This window comes from Populus nigra, chromosome 4, assembly GCF_951802175.1.
Source record: "Populus nigra chromosome 4, ddPopNigr1.1, whole genome shotgun sequence".
Classification (NCBI taxonomy): Eukaryota; Viridiplantae; Streptophyta; class Magnoliopsida; order Malpighiales; family Salicaceae; genus Populus; species Populus nigra.
The window spans coordinates 15,326,755-15,353,445 of record NC_084855.1 but is presented as its reverse complement, the minus strand read 5'-3'; the positions used below and the strand labels follow the sequence as shown (position 1 = coordinate 15,353,445).

The following is a 26,691-nucleotide window of genomic DNA, read 5'->3' as shown; positions in this document are numbered from 1 at the left end:
AATTTTGAATTTAAAAGTAAATAAATCATTTTAGACGGAAAAATTTTTAAAAAATAAAAAAAACCCTAAATTTATTTCCTTTTAGTTTTTGAGGTAACTAAATATTTTTATTATGTCAAAAAATAAAAGGAAAAAAAACAATTTATCCCCGTATAATTTAAAAATGATAATTGTATCATACTAAAAAGGTTATCTTTCCCTGATGCATGATTCAAAGACTATATCTTAAGAGCAATTTTGCTGTTACATTATTATAATAAATAGTGTTCTGATTTTAGTTCACAGTAATTTTCCTTCTGGTAGCTTTAAGTTTTCGTTAATTGTTTTTTACAAGGACAAAATCAATAACACGACAATAATCATTTCTCTTCAGCGTACCAGCAACAAGAATATCAAGTGATCAAGACCTCTAATATGTCCAAAAATATCCTTTTATGTGTCATTGAAAACCCTGTCATGTTTTTTTTCTTGTTTTTTCAGGGCATGTTAACGGCAGCGGTTTGGTTTATTTTTTATTGTTTTTTTTTTATTTTCTAAAAAATTATAACTTAATCATTTTTTTTGTTAGTATTTTAACTTTAACTTTAATTTTTTTGGATTTTATTTTCTGAAAGTAATTAATAAGATATTCATTGATTTAATTTCTATTAGTTAGTTTATATGCTCGTGATGTGATAAGCTCAAACTTTTTTAAACATACGAAAAATATATAGTTACTGGAAAATTCATTGGTGTTGTTATTAAATTCAAAACTACAGATGTCATTTTAAAAAGTTTTCTTCGTCAAGATATTTTTTTTAGTAATATATCTTTTATTTATTTTAGTTAGCATAATATTTTTAATTGGAGTTATTATTTTTATTTTTTAAAATATTTTATAATTGTTAAAGCATGTTGATAAACAATCTCAAGATAGTATCTTCATGAGCTATGCGACCCGCGTTTCGTCATGGACTATAATTTTTTTTTCAACAAAAAAGTTATATGCACAAGTTTTTCTGACGTGTTTCTGTAGAAAATAATTTTTTTATACATACACGTAATCAAATAAATTGATTATTAGGTGTGTTTATAAATAAAAAAAAGATCATAAATGATAACTAAAAAAATAAAAAAAATCAAGAGATGCATACAGATCAAAATATTTCATCTTTTAAGACGAGACATTGACCTGGTTGTGTTTGTTAAATTTATTTATTTATTATTTTTTATTCAATCAAATGATAATAAAAACTTCCTCAACTCATATATGTTTTTTATGATCTTTTAAGGGAAAAAAACACATAATATTAACCCCCCTCATTAAATAGAACTATTTGATAGAAATATTAATTATTTTGGTAGTTTAAATCGATGTCAACGATACTTTTTTTTTCTACCACTAGAATCCAGTGACCTTTCTCTCCTCTCTCAAATCAAGAATTAAAAAATAATAAAAATAAACTTTTGTACCAAAACAAAACTAAATTGAAAAAAATATTAAGGCACTGAAAATGTGTAATTTTTAAAGTGTAAGGACTAAATTAAACTTTTTGTGTGAATTTTGAAACCATCATCCATTTTAGGTGTCTTTTCTACTTTGATATTTTATCTTTTAATTTTATTTTTAGTCAACAAATTTGATTCAATTGCTCTTGAATTTGACACAAAAGGATGCAATTACACAGAAAAAAGTTTGAGGATCAAATTTTAAAAAATAAAATTATGAACAATAGTTCCACAATGAAATGAAATGTAAGATGGTGCATAGTACTAGCCCAGTAGTACTCGTCCCACACGTTTTAGTTTTGTGCTAGGTTACTCTCAAACATGCAATCTCAAGGTTGAACGACGTGATAACCAACTCATCCATGATAGGATAATTGTTACAAACCAGCTTATAAACCATATTATAGTACTTTAATGTTCATATAAACAATAAAATCCTATATAGCTTCCCTCGGTTTGATATTGTATTTTAAATTATATTTATGTGTGTTCGGCTTGAAAAAATATTAAATTTATATTTTTAATGTTTTTTGATAATTTTAATATCCTAATATAAAAATATAAAACAATTATTTTAATATATTTTTAAATAAAAAATATTTTTAAAAACAATTCACGAGATATGAGGTTTAACACTCCCTTTAAAGGAAACTGCAACCGGTTTTTGTTTTTGTTTACAATTTGAATTTAGTTAAAAGCCAATACGGATACAGTAAAGTCCTGGAATGAAAGTTTCAAAGCAGTAAACGTCATTCTTACGAGTTTTCTTTGAATTCGAATACAAAAATAACAACATATATAGCAGTAGCGAGCACACATTTACTATTCAACAGGCTTCTGTTCCATCTCTCTATTGGGCCGGGCTTGTACCCGATCCGTTTTCAAGGCCAGGCCCTTAAATGAAAAATAGAAGGAGGAAATTCAACCGCTTTCGTTGTTGTCTGCTCCCCATAAAATATAAGAACCGAAAGGGACCAATAAGCAAATCGCGAAAGTTCTTTCCATCTCTCAAACAGTACTAATATATAACAACACGGCACTAATGCCCTAGCCTCCTCCTCATATCTCTCCATCTCTTGACCTTTTAGGGTTCTCTTTCTCCTTGACAACTCTATTTCAAATCATTCGATCCCAAAACTGTTAGGGTTTGGTCGGATAGATTTGGATGGGTACGGAGAGGAAGAGGAAGGTGAGTTTATTCGACGTGGTTGACGAGACGTCGCTTTCTGCAAAGATCGTGAAATCGAACGGAGCGATGGGTAACAATAACAATGGAGGAAGTAGTTTGATAAATCGGTGGAATGGGAAGCCCTACTCACAGAGGTACTATGATATATTAGAGAAGAGGAAGAATTTGCCTGTTTGGCATCAAAAAGAGGATTTCTTACAAGTTTTGAAGAAACATCAGGTTATCATCCTTGTTGGCGAGACTGGTAGTGGTAAAACCACTCAGGTTTGTTCCCTTTTCTTTCCTTTCCTTTTTTCTTGATTTGTCTACTGTATGTTTTGAGTTGTTTGTCTAATTACTTTAATTACTGATTGATTGTTTTAATACTTTGCTTGCAAATCTTTTAATTACTGATTGATTATCGTAGTTTTTTCAAAATAGTATTTTAGCTTGAATAGTAGAGGTAATGAGAAAGATTATTTTTTTTTAGAAGGAAATGATGGATTATTTGTCTATTGCAGCTAGATGTATTTTCATTTTTTTGAAAAAAGCAGCGTGTGGTTGCGAGTTTGCTGTTAGTAATATACTGTAATGGAAACTAGACAAGCATAGAAATAATTAACCATGAAAAACTTCTGATGGTACAGATTCCTCAGTTTGTTTTGGAAGCTGTAGAATTAGAATCTCCGGATAAACGTAGGAAGATGATGATTGCATGTACCCAACCTCGAAGGGTGGCTGCAATGTCTGTTTCTCGACGTGTTGCTGAGGAGATGGATGTTACAATTGGCGAAGAGGTTGGTTATAGCATCCGTTTTGAAGACTGTAGCAGTGCGAGAACGGTTTTGAAGTGAGATGCTCGGCTCCCTTATGTCACTTCATTTATTTTCCTAAGATTCTTGGATTTAAGTCATGTGCTCATTTTTCTTCTCCTTTGTGGCAGGTATCTTACTGATGGTATGCTTTTACGAGAGGCAATGACCGATCCACTTTTGGAACGGTACAAAGTAATAATTCTTGATGAGGCCCATGAAAGAACTCTATCAACAGATGTGCTATTCGGGCTTCTTAAAGAAGTGCTGAAAAATAGGCCTGACCTGAAGCTAGTTGTAATGAGTGCAACACTTGAGGCTGAGAAATTTCAGGGTTATTTTGGTGAAGCACCGCTTATGAAAGTTCCTGGCAGGCTTCATCCGGTTGAAATTTTCTATACCCAGGACCCTGAGAGGGATTACCTTGAGGCAGCAATTCGAACAGTTGTACAGATACACTTGTGTGAACCCCTTGGAGATATACTTGTTTTCCTAACTGGGGAGGAGGAGATAGAAGATGCTTGCCGAAAAATAACAAAAGAAATTGGAAATTTGGGGGACCAAGTGGGGCCAGTGAAAGTGGTGCCTCTATATTCTACGCTTCCACCAGCCATGCAGCAAAAAATATTCGAACCTGCTCCACCTCCACTGCAGGAGGGTGGCCCTTCTGGAAGGAAGATTGTGGTGTCAACAAACATTGCAGAAACTTCTTTGACTATAGATGGTATTGTTTATGTTATTGACCCTGGCTTCTCAAAACAAAAGGTTTATAACCCACGAGTGCGGGTTGAATCTTTGTTAGTTTCCCCCATATCAAAGGCTAGTGCGCACCAGAGATCAGGACGTGCTGGAAGAACTCAACCAGGCAAATGTTTTAGACTCTACACAGAGAAAAGTTTCAACCAGGATCTTCAGCCTCAGACCTATCCAGAGATATTGCGGTCAAACCTTGCAAATACAGTTCTAACGTTGAAGAAATTGGGTATTGATGATCTGGTGCACTTTGATTTCATGGATCCTCCTGCCCCTGAGACATTGATGCGAGCATTGGAGGTGTTGAATTATTTGGGAGCATTGGATGATGAGGGGAATTTGACAAAGCTTGGGGAGATCATGAGTGAATTTCCCTTGGATCCTCAGCTGTCGAAGATGCTTGTTGTGAGTCCAGAATTCAACTGTTCGAATGAAATTCTTTCAATTTCAGCCATGCTTTCAGGTATGTTTTTCTACCATGTTTATTTTCTTTATTGTTGTCTTGAGTCTGGTCTAAATGATAGGGGGAATAGGTGCCATTGGGTTGCAATATTATCAGATGCATCCCTCTCTATATGGCATGTGTGCAGCCAGTTTTCTGTGCACCACATTAGTTGTTTAACTGCATGCATGTGTTCGCCAGTATGCATGTATGCAGTTAAAGAATTTATGTGTCCTATTAGGTCGTCATCAGCAACTGTCTTGTATGGGTCCCATGCCCCCGGATGGCATGTACCATCGGATTCTAAGTAAGTGCTGATGCAGATAGTTGCAGTTTCTCAGTATTATCTCATGAAGCAAATGGTATCGTCTCGCCTGTATGCATCTGCTGACCTACCATGGGCCTCTTCTGTGGTAACCAAATTCTTTCTTTAGTACCCAATTGCTTTGTCCGCCCTAGGGAGGCGCAAAAGGCTGCTGATGAAGCAAAAGCAAGGTTTGGGCACATTGATGGGGATCACCTCACGCTGTTGAATGTGTATCATGCATATAAGCAAAACAGTAAGTGCTTGTCTTATTCTCTCTCATTTTAATGATGATTCATCTGAATTAGTTGTCATTTTAGTAAGATTCTTACCATTGGTGAATGGATTGCAGATGAGGATCCATCTTGGTGCTATGAAAATTTTGTCAATCATAGAGCACTGAAGGCTGCTGACAATGTAAGACAACAGCTTGTGCGTATCATGGCCAGGTTTAACCTCAAGTTATGCAGCACTGACTTCAACAGCCGTGAATACTACATCAACATAAGAAAATCTATATTAGCCGGATACTTTATGCAGGTTGCTCACCTGGAACAAAGTGGACACTACTTGACAGTGAAAGACAACCAAGTATGTGGATAATATATATTGGTTATGTTATTTTTGCAGTGATGGTCTAATGTTCTTTTTGTTCAAGGCAAATTATTGAAAGATTGTGTAAGATAACAATTTTGTTTTGTGTTGGTAATTTGTTTTTCAGGTGGTGCACCTGCATCCTTCAAATTGTTTGGATCACAAGCCGGAGTGGGTGATTTACAATGAATATGTCTTGACCAGCCGGAATTATATACGGACTGTGCTCGACATTCGTGGGGAATGGTTAGTCTATCCTTCCTCCAATCCTTGTCTTTCAATGTTGTCCCTCAATACATGTTTTTATTTATTTATGTTATGTGCAGGTTGGTAGACATAGCACCACATTACTATGACTTGCAAAATTTCCCGCAATGTGAGGCCAAGCGGGTTCTTGAAAAGCTTTACAGGAAGCGGGAGAGGGAGAAGGAGGAGAACAGGAACAGAAAATGAATGTGTTGACTGATGAGTTGCTGGATCCTTCCAGTATTTCTTATCCAGAAACTAAAAGCGTGGCTGTCCTTCCGAAGCTATCCAGTACTAATGTGCAACACAACCACCTTTCTGGATCCAGTTGCCTGGCCAATCTGGCTTGTACCATTTATTCAAATAGTAGCTTTAGCATTTTTCATTTTCTCTGTACTTCAAGCATCCACATTTATTTTTGGATGTGGGATTGTTGCCGTTTTAAGGTTTAGGCGTTAAACATTTAAAGAAAATTGAAACGGGTATGAATTTGCTATGCTGTGGTCATGATCTCACTCTACTGACTACTGGTATGCAGAAGATTCGATACTAAAATAGTAGTGAATTGAACCAGAGGGGGCGGGCCTCATGCGAGCCTTTTCATGTCATGAGCTATCCCATTCTCGAAACCTACTATAATCATTATTATCACATGAAAATCCGGCATGGTTATTACGAGCTCCAACATGATTAGGGTGCTGCAATTATTTAAAGAGCAGGAGAGATCACAAGATTCTTGCAGACAGTGATCCATTTCTTAAATCTCCCATACATGCTTTAAGGGGGGTTTGAAGTGCGAAATAACGAGGATAAATCCAGTACTGGTAGTTCAAGAGGTAACATTGCACACTCTATGGATCTTGATTAACTGATCATGCTCGTCCTTCAGCCAGTTTTTGATAAAGTTCATCAATTTCCACCTGTACATCATTAAATAAGTTGGAAATTAATAAGCAATTGTTCAACAGGATGCAAGCACAAGGAGGGAGTTGTTCCATTTATTTACCCGATAGTGGCTAACCAACTTGTTTCTTTTCTTCTTCAAGGTTGCAGTCACCAAATCCTTTTCAATATCGAAGGGGCAGGACTCCAGTATCACTCCCTTGATATGTTCAAAACCTTTCAACTGATAATAAGAAATGGGGAAGAAGTGTAAAAAAAAAAAAAAAAAAAACTATCAGCTGACTTGAAGGAATGCAAATAACTTCCTTTAAAACTTTGAAAAGGGTAAAACGATTCTCTGGAGCTACAGATATAGCAAACAGCAGAAAGCCTGAAAGGAAGCTAGTGACAGGTCTTAGTGACAGGTCGCATTGGTTTGAAATTCAGGTTCAGCAGAGACTACCTTGTTTCTTTCAGCCGTAGTCTTTAGCTCTGAGAGGACAAGTTTCTGTAGCTGATGGAGAGAGCAGAGTTCGGTGAATGAACCCATATGGCCATTCAAGTACGCCCAGCTCTTTGTGTTTTCTTCATGAAGCACAACTACTGCAACCAGCATTGACTTGCAGCTGTCCCCGTAGATCCAAATCTTAACAAAGAACATGATAACGCAATTTCAATAAAACCTCAACGCACCTAGCGATCACATGATAAAACTTTCTATTAAGAAGTTGAGTTGAAACAATGCTTACGTCCTCAACAATTGGAGTGTTATTGTATACATTTTCCAAGTACTCAATAGCAATATACTCTCCCTGAGAGAGTTTTATAAGATTTTTCTTCCTGTCAATAATCTTAACAACTCCATTTGGAAGAATTTCTCCTATGTCTCCTGAAAATGCCAAAGAATGAAAGAGTCAGTAACAAATGTAGAGGCATTCTGTTTGACAAGAAACGATGGCTGTTTAACCTGTATGGAACCACCCATCTTTCATGCTCTCTCTTGTCAGTTCTGGATTCTTGTAATAACCAGAGAAAAGAGTCTTCCCTCGGAGGCATATCTCGCCACAAGGAGGATTACCAAGCGGATCGTATCCCATCTCCGGAACCTCCTCCAGGCACAGTTCATTGTATACAGCTGCCGCCCCAACTGTACCCAGCATGCACATTTCATCTGGAAAGGCCATGGTGGCTGGTCCACAGCTTTCGGTCAACCCTAAAGCAATGTAAGTGGATGAGAATTCGACTGCCTACAAGATGAGCATTAACCTAAGTAGCCATGCTGGCTGGATCAGAATGGATTATCATTTATCAATCTACTTGCAAGAGATGACAATCTCTGAGGATTATACTCAAAATGCTCAGACAAGATCATTCCTCCACTAAAATCATTGCATTGCATAAAGAAATGAATAAGATCTTCATGAGCATTAACCTAGTTGCCCTAAACTATATGCTTAAAGCAATGTTTCATCATTTTCCAATACAATTAATCTACATGGACTACTAATGTTTGTCCTCATTGTTAAGGAAACAGCTCGTTACCATAGCCTTGGATTACAAAGGCACAGGACGTAACCCGCAAGAACTCCTCCACCTCAGTGCTCAAGGATGCACCTCCACATATTATTAGTCGAAGGCGGCCACCTAACTTAGCTTTGACCTAACAAAGAGAAATCAATGATAAAAGCTTTATGGCCAAGACGATAGTAGTAATGCAGAGATAAATGATGGTAAATGATTTTCAATCAGTCAATTGATTGGCCAACGTATTTAAGAACCATGAATTTAGGGTTCCACAAATTTGGAAGAAGTAAACTGGTGCGGTCATTTATGGGAGTTTCTTACAAGCTGTGTGCTATATTTTGAGTAAAATATGACTTATTGAGGGAGGCCAGATACAACCTTCCTGAAGGCTAACAGGTCTGCCAATGGCGATGCATATTTTTGTCTGTAACCCCGATTCATCCAGCCAAGCTTGCTGTATAACAACAGAAAAGGTACTTTCAGCATCGTTACAGAAATTGTTGTATCTAATCATTGCTAGTATTGAGAACAAATTTCATTACTTAAGAGAAGACCAACTTACTATCTATACAAAGCATCGAATATATTCCTGCGTAGTGGACTGAGTTCTTGTAATGCCTTCTTTATACCTGAAATACAGATGAACCTAGTCTTAAATAAGAACTGCCAAACATCTTTCAAGATCAATTTATGTGCGCTTGATAGATTACTATAGGGATTTCCATGCCTTCTTGTATTTTTTCGAAGACTCGAGGTACACCAGCTAAACATGTTGGCTTCAACTCCATCAAATCATCCCTCAAAGCATTCAAATCCTTCAAATCAACCCATATAATCTTGAGAAACAATTATTGCTAATCAAAGATCTGAAATTTATAGGAAAATCGGTGAATGTGGAAAATTGAAAGTGAACACTCAAGTCATATGGTGAAATTGGTACTCAGTAGAGTACATGGCTCTTTCATTTCCTTCCTTTTTCCTACCGCATCATTGTATCATGCCAGCACGAATTCCATGTTTAACTATCACTCAATAGTCCATTACAACTACAACTATCAGTAGTCGTCATGATTTTTATGCGGATACCCCGTGATAATACCCTCCTCTCTTTCACTGACCAATAACCTGTTCAAAGTTCAAATAGTGGTGTTCCAGCAGCATACCCCATGATAATAGCCAACAGAAGCACCTTTCCGGAAAAAGTATTCCTCGATCATGCGATCAAGCACATGAGCAAGCGGCAGGAAAGATAGATACACATCATCAGTTGTCATCTGTTTTAAGTCACAAAATGTGTTTCAAAACAACAAGATAAATCCAGGTAGAAGAACAATACTTGACCACAGCAACATATTCAAGCAGAGAACGCATGCAATCAAGATGAGAACTGATTTTTATATATGCCGATCGTTAGTTAAAGTTGTCAACTAAGATAATAAGGACAGGTTCCGACATGCAAAGAAAAAAAAAAGGTTTCTCATGGTAAACTTTGGCTTACTGGATAATTTTAGGCCAGTAGAATTAATGCATTTTTTTTATTCAAACCAGTTTTTGCTTGTACATACAACTTCATACATAATTAGAGAACACTAAATAAAAAATACCATATTTATTTTCCCACCTTGTCTTCAAATTGTTCCATAAATAGATCAATGCCTCTGACAAAAGCTGCAACTGTTTCATGCAATATCACAACACCTTTGGGATCTCCACTGGTACCACTTGTGTACATAATTGTGCAAATGCTAAGAGGCTGAGGCGGGAATATCTCCGATGGATTCTCTTTTCCCTAATGCACAAGACTCTTAAAAACTAACCACAAAGGAACCAGGAAAAAAAAAGCAATATTGTATCAACTCCATTCTATCAATTATGGGGAATCGGAGCAGTACTCCCAGAAGTTGTAAGCAAGGAAGTGAATAAGTTGTTCACTCTGATGCAAAATAATGTCAAATATAGTAGGAGTTTAAACAGCATATGAAAACCCTCTAGCCTCAACTATATATTAACATTGCAACTATCTTCAGTTATCATCACTCGGAAAGAGAGGACCTGGATACAGATTTACACGATTACTATTCTCAATCTGAAGAAGTACTATATCTCCACACAAGACAACTGTAAATTTCATGAAGGTGAAGTTATATCTAACCATGCATAGATACTCTTCCCAAGAGTATGATTTTATCCCCATTTGGGCTGCCCGATCCTTCTCTTCCTCCGTCAAAGAAGTGAAGCAAACAATTGCTGCAATCACAATTAAACTTAGTAGGATGTATTGTTAGAAATTTATTTTAAATAAACATGTCAATGAAGTTCAAATTAAAAGCAGAGTAAACTTATTTTTAAGGTTAATAATTTACTGAAAATTATTCTCTAATAAAAATATTTTAATATAAACATTAATTAGTTTAAGATAAATTATTGGTATATGAAAAATTTAATTCAAAGAAATTATGATTGCCATGTTTTTTTTTGAACTATAAAATCCTTAATCCATGATTGAGATATTATAAGATTTTCTTAAATCTTATATATAAAAAGAAATTAAATAGTTAAAATTAGTTTCATTGGACATTAAAGTTTTTAAAGCGGTGAGATACTAGGATAAGTGAGATTTAAGCTTCAGCCATACACTTTTATTCTCTCAACTCGGCCTAGGCTCGAGTCTTGGGATTTAGATTTGGACTTGCAATAATTTTTTTGCTCATAATTTTATTTTTTGCCAAATCAATTTTGTTTAGCTAACCCATGAATAAATAATTTGAACAATAATCTTTCTTTTCTTGAACATTTTTGTTTTATAAGTAAAAACATCTAGTTTTTAAGACAACAACTACCCGGTTTATCTTTTTATGGTAGGTAATTAAAGCAAAATGGTGATAATTAATTCAGTTAATTACCACAATTAACTTAGCATTAATTGTAGTTCAAAAAATTAGTATAAAAAAGGATTGAATGATAAATTGTTTGTACAAACAAAGTAGTAGCTCTTCGGCCTTCTCTCTTTGCTTTTCCAAATATTTCAACTTTTTTTTTATTAGTTATTCTAGAGCTTAAGTTCAAGATTTTTGTATAAAGGTTTTTGAGTTTGTTTCCTAGTTTGTGGATCTTGTTTAATAGTGCAAGTAATCAAGATGATATTGTTGGAATCTTGAGAAGCTGGTTGCAATCAACCTATTTGCACCAAATGACAAGTAGTAAAGTTTTAAGAACAAAGTACACAATTCTTGAAAACAATATGATCCTATATGCTTCAATAAGTAAGTAAGTATACTAAACAAACTATTTAATATATTGCTTTCTTTACATGTATGTTTAAGTAAAAATGATTTATTTGTTCAATTCATGGTGTTTAAGTTTGTATACTTGCTAGTTACTTTTTTTCCAGGGTTATATTGCATACAACTTATTTAATGATAATATTAAACTATCTATTACAACTCTCATATATTTAGGTGAACAAAATTAAACCTAATAAACTTCAATTAAATTTTGATAACAATCTTAAGGCTTTATCATTTTATTTTTTGTAATTGTTTTTGTTTAATTTAATTTATGATAACATAGTTTATAAATGATAAAAATACTAAATTATAAGTTAGAAATTATCTCCTTAATTTCTTTTTTGAATTTGTTTTACCTATTGTAATTCTTTTTCATTTGAAAGTTTAAAACCAAATTTTAATTATATATATCTAGATGTTATTTGAGAAATTTTACCTTGACTTCAACTCAAGATCTGATTACTATAATTAATGTTGCTTTGGTTAATACTACTTTGGTTACCTTTTGTGATGCATAGTAAGAAAACCTAAAAATTTCAATGTATTGAACTTTAAAAGGTGATAGCAAAAGATGTTTTTCTATCTAACCACTTTAAACTTGACAAATCTATTAGATAGTGAATCTGATCCTATCATTGTGGTAGTTGTGGACACATGAAATTATAGTGATTTCATGTGCAAGAACTATATCTTGAATGGATTTGATAACATACTATATGATGTGTATAGTTCAATCAAGAGTATAAAGATATTATGTAGAGCTTTGGATTGAAAGTACAAAGTTAGAGATGTTGGTATAAAAAAAATTCATAGTCGGTAAATTTTTAGATTTTAAAATGGTTAATTCAAGAACCATGATATGACAAGTTCAAGAGTTTTAACTTATATTGCATGATATTTATGCTGAAAGAATGGTTTTGAGTGAATCCTTTCAAGTAGCTATAATTATAAAAAAAATGCACCTTTTTTTTTAAAAAATTAACAACTACCTTAAGCATAAGCGTAAAAAGATAAGAGTTAAAGACTTCATTTTAAGATTAAGGATAAAAGAGGACACTAAATTCTTTGAAAAAAGAGCTAATGTTTCCACTATAGCGCCTAATGCAAACATTGTTGAACGAGTTATCTAAAAAACCTGAAGAAAAGGCTTTTATGAAAGGGAAAGGAATTGTCAAAATTTCAATGGAAAAAACTTCATATGCATAAGACTGAACACCAAGCCAAGAATTGTATAAACAAGGATCAACAAGAAAATCCTATAAAGAAAGGACTACTTAAGCTAATATCACTAAGGTTGATAAATGATGTGTCAAAATTGAATTTGTCTATTGTTGTTTGAAGTCAAATCGATAAAAAAATCCTGAGGAGCCATGGGTTAATACTAGTGCAACAAAACATGTATGCATTGATAAGAAAATGTTTTCCACTTATAAAGAAGCAGATGGTGAATTCATTAATCTCTAAGGTATTAGGCATTGGGAAAATCATACTAAAGATGACTTATAGAAAGCTTCTTACCCTCAACAATATACTTCATGTTACTGATATTAGAAAAGACTTAGTATTTGTCTCCTTGTTAAGTAAAAATAATTTTAAAATGATAGTTAAGAGTTACTAATTAAAAATGAGATGTTTGTTGAAAAGGATGATTATCTTTGCGATGACCTCTTTAAAATAAATTCAATAACCATTATAAAACATGATGAGATGAATAAAAATAATAACCATTACTTACATGTGAACTAATTCTACACAAAGTTTAATTAATATTGAATATTTACGAAGTATAGTTTTTGAGAAAAGTCATAAATGTTAGGTTTGTGCAGAATCAAATTCATAAAACCTTCTTTTAAAACAATTAAAAGAACTAGTGAAAAAATAATAATCATAAAACCTTCTTTTAATTAAGTTAGGTATTGGTGATTTAAAATTTATGCAAACTAGAGGTGAGAAAAAATATTACATTATTTTTATAGATGATTGAATAAGGTATTGTTATATTTTTTTTGCTCAAAAGCAAAGATGAGGCACTTAAAATATTTAAACATTACAAGAATGAAGTTTAAAATTAGCTTAATAGAAAAATAAAGGTACTAAGCATGATATATGAGGAGTCTAAAAAGCACCTTTTGGTGAATTTTGCTTTCTAAAATGGTAATTCTGATTGCCAATTATATACTTAATAAAATACCCTATAAAAAATTATAGAAAACACCATATAAATTATGAAAAGGTAGAATATCTTCCTACAAATACCTCAAAATATAAGGATGTCTTGTAATAATGGTACTACCAAGTCCTAAAAAGGTCAATATAGGACCAAAAATTATGAATTGTGTTTTTATTAGATATGTTTACAATAAAAGTGCATGTAAATTTCTTGTATATAAGTTAAGTATTAAGGATACTCATCCTAATACAATAACGAAATCAAGCAATGATATATTCTTTGGAGATATGTTTTTATTTAAGGAAGCATATGTATGGTGTTTTCATATGGTGATGATATAATCATCACCAATTTAAAGATTATGTTATTAAATGCGTTTCAAATCAACGAAATTGAGAAATATATTTATATGAAAAACATAAATAAATATTGTGTTATTATGTCTTTTTATGGATGACATGCTAATTTTAGACAACAATGATTACATGATAAATTTTACCAAGAAAATGTTAACCAATAAGTTTAGACATTGCCTTCACTAATTAGTCAAGTAAATTTAATAGTATTTCATTAATAAATGTTCAAAGCTAAAAGCTACATTTTATGATGTAATGATCTACCAAGTCATTATCTTTCTATGAATCTTCGAGTTCTTATATATTGTCAAAATTTTTATTTACGTGGGGATTGTTAGAAATTTATTTAAAATAAACATGATTGATGGATATATTTGATGCCAAATTAAAAGTGAAATCCACTCACTTTTAGGGTTAAGGCTTTATTGAATATAAATCATTCTTCAACAAAAATACTTTAACATGAAACATTAACTTTTTTAAAAAAATTATGAGTAAATGATAAATTAATTTCAAAGAATCCATGGTTAGCAGATTTTGTAAACCTAAAAACCTTTAATCTTACATTGAAAGATTACAAGATTTTCTTGTAGTTTATATAATATGAAGTTGAATAGTTAAAATTAGGCCTGTAGGGCACCAAAGTTTTTAAAGGAAAGATGTAAAACCCAAAGAACAAACTCATACAAAAAAAAAGTTAATTAAAATTAAAATTATAATAACAAATATAATAATAATGCAATTAAAAAAGAAAAAAATTATGAAAGACATAAGAGGTATGACTTAAATTGTGAAAAAGAATAGAAATGGGGTCAAAGTGTAATTAAAAATAAATGGGGCTATAAATACTCTATTTCTTCTCCATTGAAAACCGACAGCACCAAAACTTAGCAAGCTTTACAAGTCTTAGACAAATTGGTAGGAGAAAAACATCATTTAACAAGAGAAATTACAAGAAATAAGTGTGGGAATTGTGAGGAGAAAAGGGGTGGGTGGTCTGCTAAATGCAAGGAGAAAGGAGTTAAAAATTTTCAATCAATTGAGTAGTGAAGTTTAGATTACCCTTAAGTAAGGAGTCTTAAACTCAATTTCACGAATAATTATGCTTCAATTTGATTGAAATTGTGCAATTTTTTTAAATTGAGAATTAGGGTTCTTGAACACAATTTAAAGGAAATGCAAAATTTCCTAGAATTAGATTAATTAGAGTGTTGTAGATTACTTTAGTTGTGAAATTATGTGAGGAGAACAAATAAAAATCAATGGAAAAAAGGGCCCAAGGTGGCTGACCACTAAGAGGGTAAATGAGAAGGGTATAACTTATGATTTTCCTTATTAAATTGTTTATGATGTGTTGTTGTAATGTGAATGATAACTAGAAAGGAAAATTATCACCTAAGAAGGAGAAGGAACCCTTAGTTCCTTTGGGGTCAAGTTTGGGCAAGATAGGAATTAGTAGGGGGAAGGAGAGTTTTGAGATTTCGTATGAAAATTATGAGTGAATTAGGTGTAGTGGAAAGCTTACTAACAAAAAAAACAAGATAACTTGATGATACGAGAATTGCATAAATCGATTTCGTAGGTCATGAAGGGTAGAAAGGAGTTTATAGGCCACCTGTATGGTCTATGACGTGTTTTGGGGATAGTTGTGAAATGTACGAAACCGTAAACGCAAAAAAAGTGCTTGTTTATTGAAGTGGTTCTAGACCACCTTACAAAAACAAAAAAAGAGGAAGAAGAACAAAATTAGTGTAAACGACCTTGGGAGGTCATATTTAGGAAGGTTTCCATATATACAGTGTGGGATTAACTATCTCAAGAGAGAAAAGGGGAATGAGGATAATTGGAGATGCATTTAATCAATTAATGAAAAACTGGACAGATTCATCGCCTTGATTCTTGAGAGGATTCGAGCCTAAAAATGATAAAATTCAGGGAGAGTTTTTGCATAGAAGTTGTAGCCTAGGGTGTTAGATTTCCAACGAGTTCAACCCCGCTTATTTTGGAGCTCTAGAACTCCAAATATAGATAAATATCCGAGGAGAGGTCGAGCTGCCACCCATACTAGCACATTTGGCCAAATTAATAAAACAGAGAAATTTAGCCATGTTAAGGGTAGGATTTGGTTTCCCTCCCTTTTTAAAATGTGTAGCGTTATGTCCTGACTTTCAGAAAAAAAATAAACCATATTTGAAATTAAATTTGTGATATTCGTTATGATTTGATAATGAACTATAATCCTAAAGGATATAATGGGGATGTAAATGTAAGGAAAAAATAATTGTAAAAGAGGAATGAATGTTGTAACCATTATTGTTGTTATTTTTTGAAATGTGATTTGAGTATGGAATAATGTGGTGTACTTGTGGATTTAGGAGGAACTGCAAGAGGGGTACAACAACAATAAAGGAGTGCGAGCCAAGCTTCTGCAACAGTTAAGTATTTTATATCTATACCATCCTTAAATAAGGGGAATCTTAGTAATTTGCTTAATTTATAAAACTTGTGCTTATGAATGAAACCGAAAGGAGAAAAGATAAGAATGAAACAAATGAGGAATGTAAATTAGATTTGAATTATGGATCAAAGTTGGCGATGATGAATGGTAGTAAGGAAATTTCATGAATAACCGCTTCTTGGATTTTATTAGCCGATCTCAAATAAGAGAGGCTAATGATGTTAGTAAGATTTACTAATATCGGCATGACCATTACAGAGAATCGAGGAATATAAACTTGATCAACTATTCAAGCGAAGAATAGTTAATGATATCGACGGATGACGTCGGTATTGGCAAACTCATGAAACTTGATTAGTTTTCTTGAGGTGAAAGCAAATGATGTCAAGAACTCTTGACATCAGCTTTCTTGAAATTATTTCCAAGGTATTATGAAAAACTGATTAACTATTTCGGATTTAAAGTAGTTAATGGCATCAACTAGCTATGTTGATGTCGGCATTACCAAAGATTTTATTAGTCGGTCTCGGTAAAGGTGACTAATGACACTAATGAGAATCATTAGTGTCGGGAATAGCCTCCCCAGATTTTGAAAGTAGTACGATTGATGTTCCCGATGAAAAATAATTAATAATATTTAGAAAATAGAAATGTTGAGCGATTTCAAGAATGATGAATCTAGATGTAATAAAGGAAGATTAGACGAGAATAATGAATTACGATTATGTATTAGTGTGTGTGTGTATATATATATATTGTGTGTGTGTGTGTGTGTGTGTGTGATTTTTGCTTCTCTGCTATATTTTTATTTTTAATATAATTATTGCAAACATCATGTAATTGCAAGTTCATCACATTCACGCAAGGAGATATGTCTTAGGTCGTCTAGTTTTTTGTTTGTTTGTATGATCTAGGAATTAAATGAATACTAATGTATTTTGCCTTTAAAGAATTATATGAATTGAAATGTAATAGTTCTCTTTTTATATTAAATGTCGGAACACAAATTGTGCTATATTGTACTTGTAATCTTAATATTTGTTCATTTCTGTTTATTTATGAATTAACCTATGCCTAATGAAAAAGAAAATGAATATGTGAAATACTATGCTTGTACCCATGAATAATTTGCTATCGAGACTCAAAATGATTGTGATATGGTTAAGAAATGGGTATAAAATGCGTGCATGATAATTGTTGATAATCTGGGATCTCCCGGTATAGGGAAGATTTTGTTGAAATTTTGGTAGAAATTTCAGCAATTCTTATACAAGTTTGGCAAAAATAAAATAAAATAAAATAAATTTCTCCATGATTTTCCTTTATATGATTGATATGTTTGATCCCGATAACGCAAATGTTACAAAAAAAACCTTAGGTTAAGTGAGTTTTGGGCTTAAGTCAAACACATGCTCGCTTGACTAGGCTTAGGATCAGGCTCGATCTTAGTCCAGGGAATTGGGTCTAGGCAACTTAGATTTATTGTTAAATAATTTTTGGTTAAAGGAATTATTTTTGTAACCTATATTGTTTGTCAATCCATGAATAAACAACCAACCTGAACAATACTTTTCCTCATCCTGAATAATTTTATAATCAAAGTAGAAAATCTGGTTTTTAAGGCAATAATTACAATGTTTTTAAGACAAGAATTATTAGTTTTTTATCTTTTTATGGTGGGGTAATTAAAGTAAAATGATAAATCTAGTAATTACTAGAATTAATTACGCATTAGTTTAGTTTTGGATCAAGAAATCAGTATAAGATGTTTTGTGCACACAAAGCAGTAGGTCTTTAGCCTTCTCTCATTTGTTTTTCTCAACTTCTCCACTGCATTTTTTCTTCAGTAGTTCTAGAGTTTAATTTCAAGTTTTCTGTCGAGAGATTTTTGAGTTTGTTTTTCAAGTTCATGGCACAACTAATAAAAATAGTGGGGTAAGAATCCTAAAATGTTGACTATAGTCAATCCATCAATACCAAATAGCTAGCAATAAGGACAGAAAAATACGATACTTGAAAGCAAAGGGGCATGCATGTTTAAGTGAAAGGGATTTACTTGTTTAATTCGTCTTATTTAAGTTTATGTGCTTGCTAGTTACTTTCCCACAATCTTAAATTTGATTCTAGTTGCGAGCAATTTATTTAGTGATCTATTGCAACTCTCAGGTATATATTAGATGAAAAAAAATTAAACCAGAACCATTGAAATTAAATTTTGACAACATTCCCAGCAAATATTCTCTGGACTGTCCACTAATGCTTACCTTTAAGCCGCTGAGCAGATGCGCAATCAGGATTTAGCAACTGCAAATAGAAGTGCATCATGTCAAATTAGAGAATCTGCAGCTCTTATAAGCAGCGGCATGCGGAAGAGAATACATATGATCATCAGAAAACAGAAGAACTTTTCTTACTTCTTTCACTTTTTTGTCTTGGACAAAGACAAAATCAATCTCCGCGTGATCTATAATAAAGTTTACAGCACGAGGACCTGCATCCAAGAAAATCAATAACCCCTGCTTAATTGGAGAGAAGAATCAGAGAGGTCGAGATGCATGGTGCCCCCTCGGAAACCCATCTCTAGAATATTAATAAATGACTTACAGAGAGAAAGAAGGAATGCAGGATTTAAAACTAGAGCGCAAGCCACTAATGGTTATTTGAAGTTCACTTTCTACTTTCAGTTGAAGTAGAAAGCACAAGGATAAAAACTATAAATGAAGATTTTCTCCTTTGCAAAGCTTTCAGCTGCAGAATCCCATCACACCACCCACACCAGTGGATTTACAGCTTGGAACAAAAACCAGTGATGAAAGCTTTTTGGATCTTTTTTTACCGAAAGAGAGCACAGATTTTAATCCTATATTGAGAGTATTGTAGAAAGAAGTTTACCGATAGTATCATAGAGAGGCACGCAGACTAAGCTTTGGGCATTGCAAGCCTACACAGAGACAATGAAAGTAAAGAAAATAAAAGCTCAGCCAATAAACGGAAAGTCGTAGAATATTAAAGAAAGCAGACCTCCATTGCCTCGATCCATTGAGGACAGTTTGATCCATAAATACCAACTCGGTAGCCCTGCCACCAGGAATTAATTATGGCACAGGAAAAATGACCAAAGGGAAAAGAAAAGAAAGAAAGCTTTAATTGCCAAATCTTCAAATCCAAAGTCACTCTAATCCAAGTCCCTGCTAAATGCACATATCTATGCTTACTGGTTCAGCACCGGATGCCCGCAATGCAGAGCTAATTTGCAAAACTTCATCATAAACTTCCTTGTAAGTTTTCCAGACATAAGGCCCCACCTAAAGAAGGATCAAAGTCAAAAAAACTGCCCCAACTGTTCTAATCTACAGAACTTTCAACCAGATATTTACCTTCCCGTCAACAAATTTACGCCATCCAAGCATTTTATATTCAGGATACTTCTTGGCAGATGAACTATGCATCAAAAGATTTTCATTGTCAAGAGACGAATTTTATAACAAGCGCAAAAAAGTCAAAACCATCTCAATATCCAAGCTTTCAAGTTAAACTCCAGCCAACATCATTGGCAAGCTATATGGGCTGCCATTCTGCCTAAACATCTATGTTCTATCTCCATTAATTCTCACATATAAAAGCAAACATGTCTAATTGTACCAAACTTAGTTTCTTTAACCATCTAAACCTGCAAAACCAACGTAGTTTGTAGCTAGCTTTGGCTTCCATTACCTTAAGGTCTAGCTTTAAATTAATACTTGATAGCATAACAGAAGGATGTTGCTTAATACAAGCTGAGATTCCTACTACTCTTGCTGATCAATTTCATACCTGAAAATATCCCAAGATGTGGTCACATCGCGATCAAGAGGAGGATACTCTTTCTTGGATAGTAGATTACGATACACAGGACCAACAGAAGGTTTCCCATCTTTTCCTTCCCTCCCCTCCTCAACCTGAGCAGCAAATGCCTTCAATGCCATTAGTTTGCTGTTTCACCCGCTGCTCTACAGAAAACGTACAGATTTAGATAAAAGTGTCCCATAAGCGCAGATTAAGAAGCGCCATTTAAAATATTCAAGTTGGCGGTCAACTACCGTCACTGGCAAGCAAAAGTCAGGAATGGCTGGCGTAACTCAGCTAAAACTCTGCGACAAGAGTATACTAAAATTTCAGCACCATAAGAAATATAAGAGATTGTGGGAGAAAAATCAGCGAATAAATTAGCATCAAAACTGAAGTTTGAAGCCAAAAAATAAAGAAGGAAAAGGAAAATCAAGTTAGTTAACAAGCCCAGACTTTCTTTTAACCAACATTAACGGTGTGTTCCTTCCTAACCGTGGTTGTGAAGTCAAATCAATTACTGGAAAAGATAAAAGGTAATGCATGACATGACAAAGGTTGACCTGCAGATAGCAAAACCCAGAAGGAGAAGGAAAAACAAAACGAAAAGAGTCTAGTTAACAGGTATCGCAGCTAGGGTGGTTATATAGAGCTAAAATCAAGATTAAAGATCAAAAAGTGCCCACAATGATTACTCTATAATTCACAGAGTTACTAGAAAAAAACAAAAAAAAAATAGTTGATAATTAAGCAGGACAGATGATGGTCCGGCAAGCTAATTAATGAATTATAGTACAGGCAAATTAACCAGCTACTACCCACTTGACTTAATACGTATCCACCCCAATTAAATGGCATGGAAAGGAAACCCATCATAAATGCAGTAGATGCACTTCACCACCATGCACATAGGATACTAAATACAATTATTTCATTTAGGAAATAGCAAATTGATGAAGTAATAAAAAATTAAGCATCCTAGAAATAAGTATCCTACGAAAAGGTTTCTGGTTTAGATAGTAAATTAATTAAGTAATCCCAGTAATTTCATTTTTTTAAAAATTAGGTTGTTGATAGCTTATATTTGGTGCATGGTAAGTCAAGATAATTTGTGATTATTACTTGCAAGAGATTTTTTTTTAGTGAAAGTAATGACTCCATGATGCTTAAATAAATATCTTTTTAGAGAAAGAGAATATAATAATATTTTAAAGAAAGATATTCTCAAAATATATATGCAGTAAAGAATAAAGTTGTGAACTTTTTTTCTAAAGATCTCATGGTGTATTTATAGATCACGAGTCTTATTTTTTTTGTGGAGAGGAAGGATTGAAGTGTAATTTCATCTTTGTGATATTTTGAGTTGTATTATAAGCTGTATTCCACTTATTCTATCCAACTAAAAGATGGTGATATGCTGACCATGAAAGAATTTAATACATCTAATGATTTTGGTGGAGTATAGATTTGTTTAATTACGCCTATTTGTTGAGAAATAATTTTTTTATGATTTTATATAAGATCTTATAGAATTGATGGTGTTACACTCAATTTATCTCTTGAGTCTTGCCAACACCAGCCTAACGTGCTTAGGCTTGGCACACTGCCAAGCCTATCTATGAGTAGGTCTCGCTAGCACTAGACCTATTGAGCCTTAAGACTTAGCACACTGTCATGCCCAACTGTGGCTGGATCTGACTAGCGCCAGACCCAGCGCCTTAAGACTTAGCACACTGTCATGCCCAACTGTGGCTGGGTCTGACTAGCACACTGTCAAACCCAACTTATCCGGGACGTGGCACATTGCTAAATCCAATCGTGGTTGGATCTGGCAAGTGCTAAAACCCAATACATTTTCAATAAGGCATGTTTGTGTTTCAAAAAACTTATACCCATAATTGTTTTTTATCCAATATTTGTTTTTGGTAAAAATATACTACTAAAATCTTAATTGATTATCAGTACCAAAAACAAGATGTTATTTCTATAGAAATCTAGAACCAAATTAGTTCAAATAAGCATGAATTAACAATTATATGTTATAATACCAAATAATTGTATTAACCAAATAATCGTTCTTGAGCTCTATATCGACCATGTATCACAATATTTCATTAAATAAAGTAAAATTGACTTGTTGGCAAGAACCTAATTGTTAGTTCATATAATAATAAATCAAGAAGATCTATTATGAAAAAGCTACATAAATTCACATCAAACATACTAATATCTAGACTAAGAGAAAACATTAAATTACTTTGAAAATAAGAACAATAAATAAATTAAGAGTATATAAAGATAAACAAGTAAATAAAATGGTTAGGATAAATAAAGGCATGAATTGTAAATAAAATAATAAACTTAAAAAAGTAAATTGTATAAAAGATAAAGTATAAACATGTAAATAACTCTTAAATAAATTACAAGAAGGCTAAATTGCAAGAAAGATAAATCGCTTGAAAGAAACTTCTATTAAAATTATGTATTATCAAGAAAGGCCAAAGAATTATAGAAAATACTACTCTTCAACTCTAATTCTTGTCCAATAAAATAGAAAAGATAACCGACCTAGAATTAGCCTTGATAAGGAAATCATCCATTAAGATATTAATTCTCAATCCATCTTATACAAGAAAAACTTCCGGCATGTATCTACTTGGTCATTAGCTCATTTTCCTTTTTAAACCCACCATGAGATTCTCAAAATCTTGATCATCTTGGCTTATGATTTTTAGGATAGCATTTAATTACTGTTTCGGGACATAAACGACAAAGATAATAGAGACAAGATAGAAAAAAAAATAGAGATAAAATTGTGTTTGATAGAAGTGTAAAAGATACAATAATGACTGTCTATATATCCTATTTGATGATGGTGGACAAGATAAAATAAAATATGAAAAAAGTTTATTTTACCCTTAATATATATTTTTGTCAAACTTATATATTTTTAAAAAATAATTAGATATTGTTTTTTTTACTTTAATTAATATTGAGTGTTGAGATTAATAATATTATAATAACTCTCATTATAAAATTCGGACTAGCCTTATAGGTTGATTTGTGGCCTGGACCAGTTCGGGTTTAAAAAAAATAGAGGAAGAATTGATCTTGTAACACCCCTAGTTTTCCAGGGTAACTCAAAGTCAACTCCACATATCATATTAAGAATTATGAAATATCTGATTTATTAAGAATCAGAGTAGTTTTTTTTTCGTATAATACTCTATCGAAATCCTGACAGAGTTTTCTTTATACTTGGATCATATCAAGTTATCGACAACTCCAATCATTTCACCAAAATCAATCTTTCAATTATGTTCTAACCATCCTAGACCTTATTTCACAATATTCCCACTCAAGAATAGTTTGCAATGATTCTTATAAAAGATGAATAATTTGAGATACAAGAAGTGAGAACAGATGATTTAGAAATTAAACATTTTTTGCAATTAAATGGTCCAATACATACTAACAATTAAAACATAAACATGTATGTAATTAAACCTTACGTTCATTCAAAGTTCCATCATTTATAAAACTCTATTATGGATTACACAACAAAAGATATTATTTGTAAAATTCATTACATGGCCTCCATACAAAGTTATATACAATAACCATACAACAAAATTATTCAATAACATAGGCCTAATTATTCTTGGCATGACTATGATGAACCTGAAAGGATTAAACATTATGATCTTACATTAATCACTATTAAAAGTCTCACACAAATGGCATTAAATCCCTAGGTTTACTTCTCATTATGAACTAACCCTTGTTATACTAAATTATTATCTAGTTTTGTGGATATCATATTCAAATTTCTTTCCAAAATTCCCATCCATTTTTTTTTTTTGTATGTTTAATCCGACTATCCGTCGTGGATGCTAAAATTCAAATAATGTCCACATCTCATATATTTAAAATGTGGTTCTAAAAACTAAATTTAATGAATACAATCAGGTTTATATCTCATATAATGGATTTGGTTTGTTGCCCTTTACTGGTCTAAAAATTCATTCCTTTAAAAGTAAAAAAAAGAAGTTCAAACAACATTAATTTTTTTTTGTTAGATTGGATTTTGACCGAGTCAACTTTGTCATATTATATATTTATGCCTATTTTTTTTAATTTAAACTTGCAAGAACATTGTTGAGACTTTGGATATCATATTCAAATTTCTTTCCCAAATTCCCATCTATTTTCTAAATTTTTGTTGTTGTATGTTCAATCCGACTATCCCTTGTGGATGCTAAAATTCAAACAAGGTCCACATATCATATAATTAAAATGTGGTTCTAAAAACTAAATTTAATGAATACAACCACGTTCACATCTCATGTAATGAATTTGGTTTGTTGCCCACATCTCATGTAATGGATTTGGTTCTCATGTAATGGATTTGGTTTGTTGCCATGTACTAGTCTAAAAAGTCATTGCTTTAAAAGTAAAAAAAAAAAAAAGAAGTTCAAACAACATTAATTTTTTTGCTAGATTGGATTTTGATCGAGTCAACTTTATCATATTATATATTTATGCCTGTTTTTTTAATTTAAACTTGCAAAATATTGTTGAGACTTTGACTCTGTGCTTGAAGCAAAGCATAGAAAATAAATCTAGTTAAAAAGAGCTAAAACCCCTAGCAAAAGTACTATAGGTCTAGACGTATTGTCACTGCTCACTGCAACAGTACAATGATGTTTTTTTTCTCTTAACCTAAAAAACTTAACACAAGTTTTTAAGGATATTGAAGTCTTTTTACATGGTTCATTTGTTATTACCAATTAGAGTAGGGACAAATAAAGGTTTTCATAATTTGATTGCACAGTAAAACTACCAACGCACCATTGAAAGCAAAAAAACTAAACCTGACATCAAGGAGTATTTTTGTATTATAATAATGCTTTTTTTGTTATTATAATTTAAATTAGGGGATAATTTGGTATTAGACAAAATATAAAACTAAAAATACCCTTAAAATAAAAAAAATAAAACTCGGAGTCAAGGGCCTTCTTGGTCTTTTTACAATGATTTTTTTTTGTAATTATAAAAAAAACTCAGAGACACTTTGGTATTTGGCTAAATAGGAAAACAAAAAACAAAAAATGATGTGTTTGTGTGGTGCACTTGATGGTGCATGGGAAGTGTTTGCGCCCTTCGTGCGTTGCATGTGGTGCATAACGGCATCCAAAAATGCTTGTTCACTATGTCATTGGAAGTCCTGTTGTGTTCTCTTTCTATTGGTATGACATGTGTATTTGATAGTGATTTGATTTGTCGTTGGTGTGCTTTTTTTTTTCTCTACTTCGCTGAAAATTATAGTTTGGCCCATTTAGTTGTTGATATTTCAACTTTAGTCCTTATGCTTTTAATTTTTATTTCTTGATCTTGGCTCTTTTTGTAGAAGTTTTATTATTTTTTCAATTTCATCATTCAATTTCAATTTAACAAATATTATATTCTCTGATTTGGTCATCATTCTTTGGATTTCTAAATTTTTGTCTTGGCCCTTTTATAAAAAAATTATTAATGATTAATTTCATCCTTTAATTCAAATTAGTGGTATTATGTTTTTTAATTTGGTCCTTATTGTTTTCATTTCTAATTTTTTTTCTTGGCTATTTCATAAAAGTTATTATTCTTTTCAGTTTATCCCTTCAATCAAAATATTTGTGTATGTTATTTTAACCCTCATTATTTTCTCTCGTTTTTTTGGCCCTTTTACTAAATTAATATTTCTTTTCAATTTCACCTTTCAATCAAATATAAAATTTATTTTGTATTTTAATTATCATTCTTTTAATTGTTATTTTTTAATCCTTTTGTATAATTAAATTTTGTTTGTCAATTTTATCATTTAATATTTGATTGATTAGAAATTGAACTTCATGATTTGTCCAGATTAGATGCTTCAGATCTAATGACCTCAGTCATGTGTTTGAAAAGTTAATATGTTTTTTTAAATTAAAAATATCTTTATAATTATCTTTATTTTTTATTGAGTTATTCTAATCTCATAATATAAGCTGTAATTTTGACGGAATATCTAGGGTTGGCTTAATCTTGATTATCGTGGTTAGCAACCCATTTCGGCATCTAAACATTATTTTTTATGAAATAAAAAAATCAACCCGATGCAGGCACTAAAATTAGTTAATACTATACAACAATCCTTGTCAAGGTTTGTTTTTTTAAAAATAAAAATAAAAAGAGAAAAACAAATCGCAAATATTTACTTGGTGGTGTTCAAACTCAATTAATTCTTTGTGAATTGGGTTGGGTGGCAATATAAGCCATTTGACACTAAAGTTAATCAATTATTATTATATTATACACTAAAATAAATGAGTTTTCAACTCAATGTTTCACTTTTTAG

General features: G+C 32.3%; 2 protein-coding genes across 9 annotated transcripts; one reads left to right on the top strand and one right to left on the bottom strand.

Annotated features, from left to right (window-relative positions):
* The first annotated feature begins 2,477 nt into the window (after window positions 1–2,477).
* Window positions 2,478–6,303, top strand: LOC133692356 (probable pre-mRNA-splicing factor ATP-dependent RNA helicase DEAH2). 4 transcript variants are annotated; one of them, XM_062113228.1, is made up of 7 exons: window positions 2,484–2,941; window positions 3,304–3,506; window positions 3,600–4,684; window positions 5,098–5,223; window positions 5,320–5,558; window positions 5,689–5,807; window positions 5,888–6,303. In XM_062113228.1, the coding sequence occupies exons 1-7, from the start codon at window positions 2,654–2,656 to the stop codon at window positions 6,012–6,014; spliced, it is 2,187 nt and encodes a 728-aa protein (XP_061969212.1). In that variant the 5' UTR covers window positions 2,484–2,653; the 3' UTR covers window positions 6,015–6,303. The 4 variants fall into 4 exon arrangements, with proteins under 4 accessions (XP_061969214.1, XP_061969213.1, XP_061969215.1 ...); XM_062113230.1 differs by lacking the exons at window positions 5,320–5,558; window positions 5,689–5,807; window positions 5,888–6,303 and having other exon boundaries at window positions 2,478–2,941; window positions 5,123–5,221; XM_062113229.1 differs by lacking the exons at window positions 5,320–5,558; window positions 5,689–5,807; window positions 5,888–6,303 and having other exon boundaries at window positions 2,478–2,941; window positions 4,997–5,221.
* Window positions 6,304–6,427: 124 nt separating this feature from the next.
* On the bottom strand, window positions 6,428–21,048 carry LOC133692357 (long chain acyl-CoA synthetase 1-like). 5 transcript variants are annotated; one of them, XM_062113233.1, is made up of 21 exons: window positions 20,873–21,047; window positions 20,564–20,614; window positions 20,298–20,473; window positions 19,862–19,925; window positions 19,700–19,789; window positions 19,506–19,562; window positions 19,377–19,425; window positions 18,899–18,975; window positions 18,749–18,788; window positions 10,366–10,460; window positions 9,835–10,002; window positions 9,377–9,487; window positions 8,941–9,028; window positions 8,776–8,842; window positions 8,592–8,667; window positions 8,232–8,349; window positions 7,657–7,902; window positions 7,439–7,578; window positions 7,153–7,335; window positions 6,814–6,933; window positions 6,428–6,727 (listed from the first exon to the last, which is right to left on the bottom strand). In XM_062113233.1, exons 3-21 carry the CDS (start codon window positions 20,447–20,449, stop codon window positions 6,680–6,682), a joined length of 1,989 nt encoding a protein of 662 aa, XP_061969217.1. In that variant the 5' UTR covers window positions 20,450–20,473; window positions 20,564–20,614; window positions 20,873–21,047; the 3' UTR covers window positions 6,428–6,679. The 5 variants fall into 5 exon arrangements, with proteins under 5 accessions (XP_061969217.1, XP_061969216.1, XP_061969220.1 ...); XM_062113232.1 differs by having other exon boundaries at window positions 20,298–20,468; XM_062113236.1 differs by lacking the exon at window positions 20,873–21,047 and adding an exon at window positions 20,805–20,823 and having other exon boundaries at window positions 20,298–20,468.
* Window positions 21,049–26,691: the final 5,643 nt, after the last annotated feature.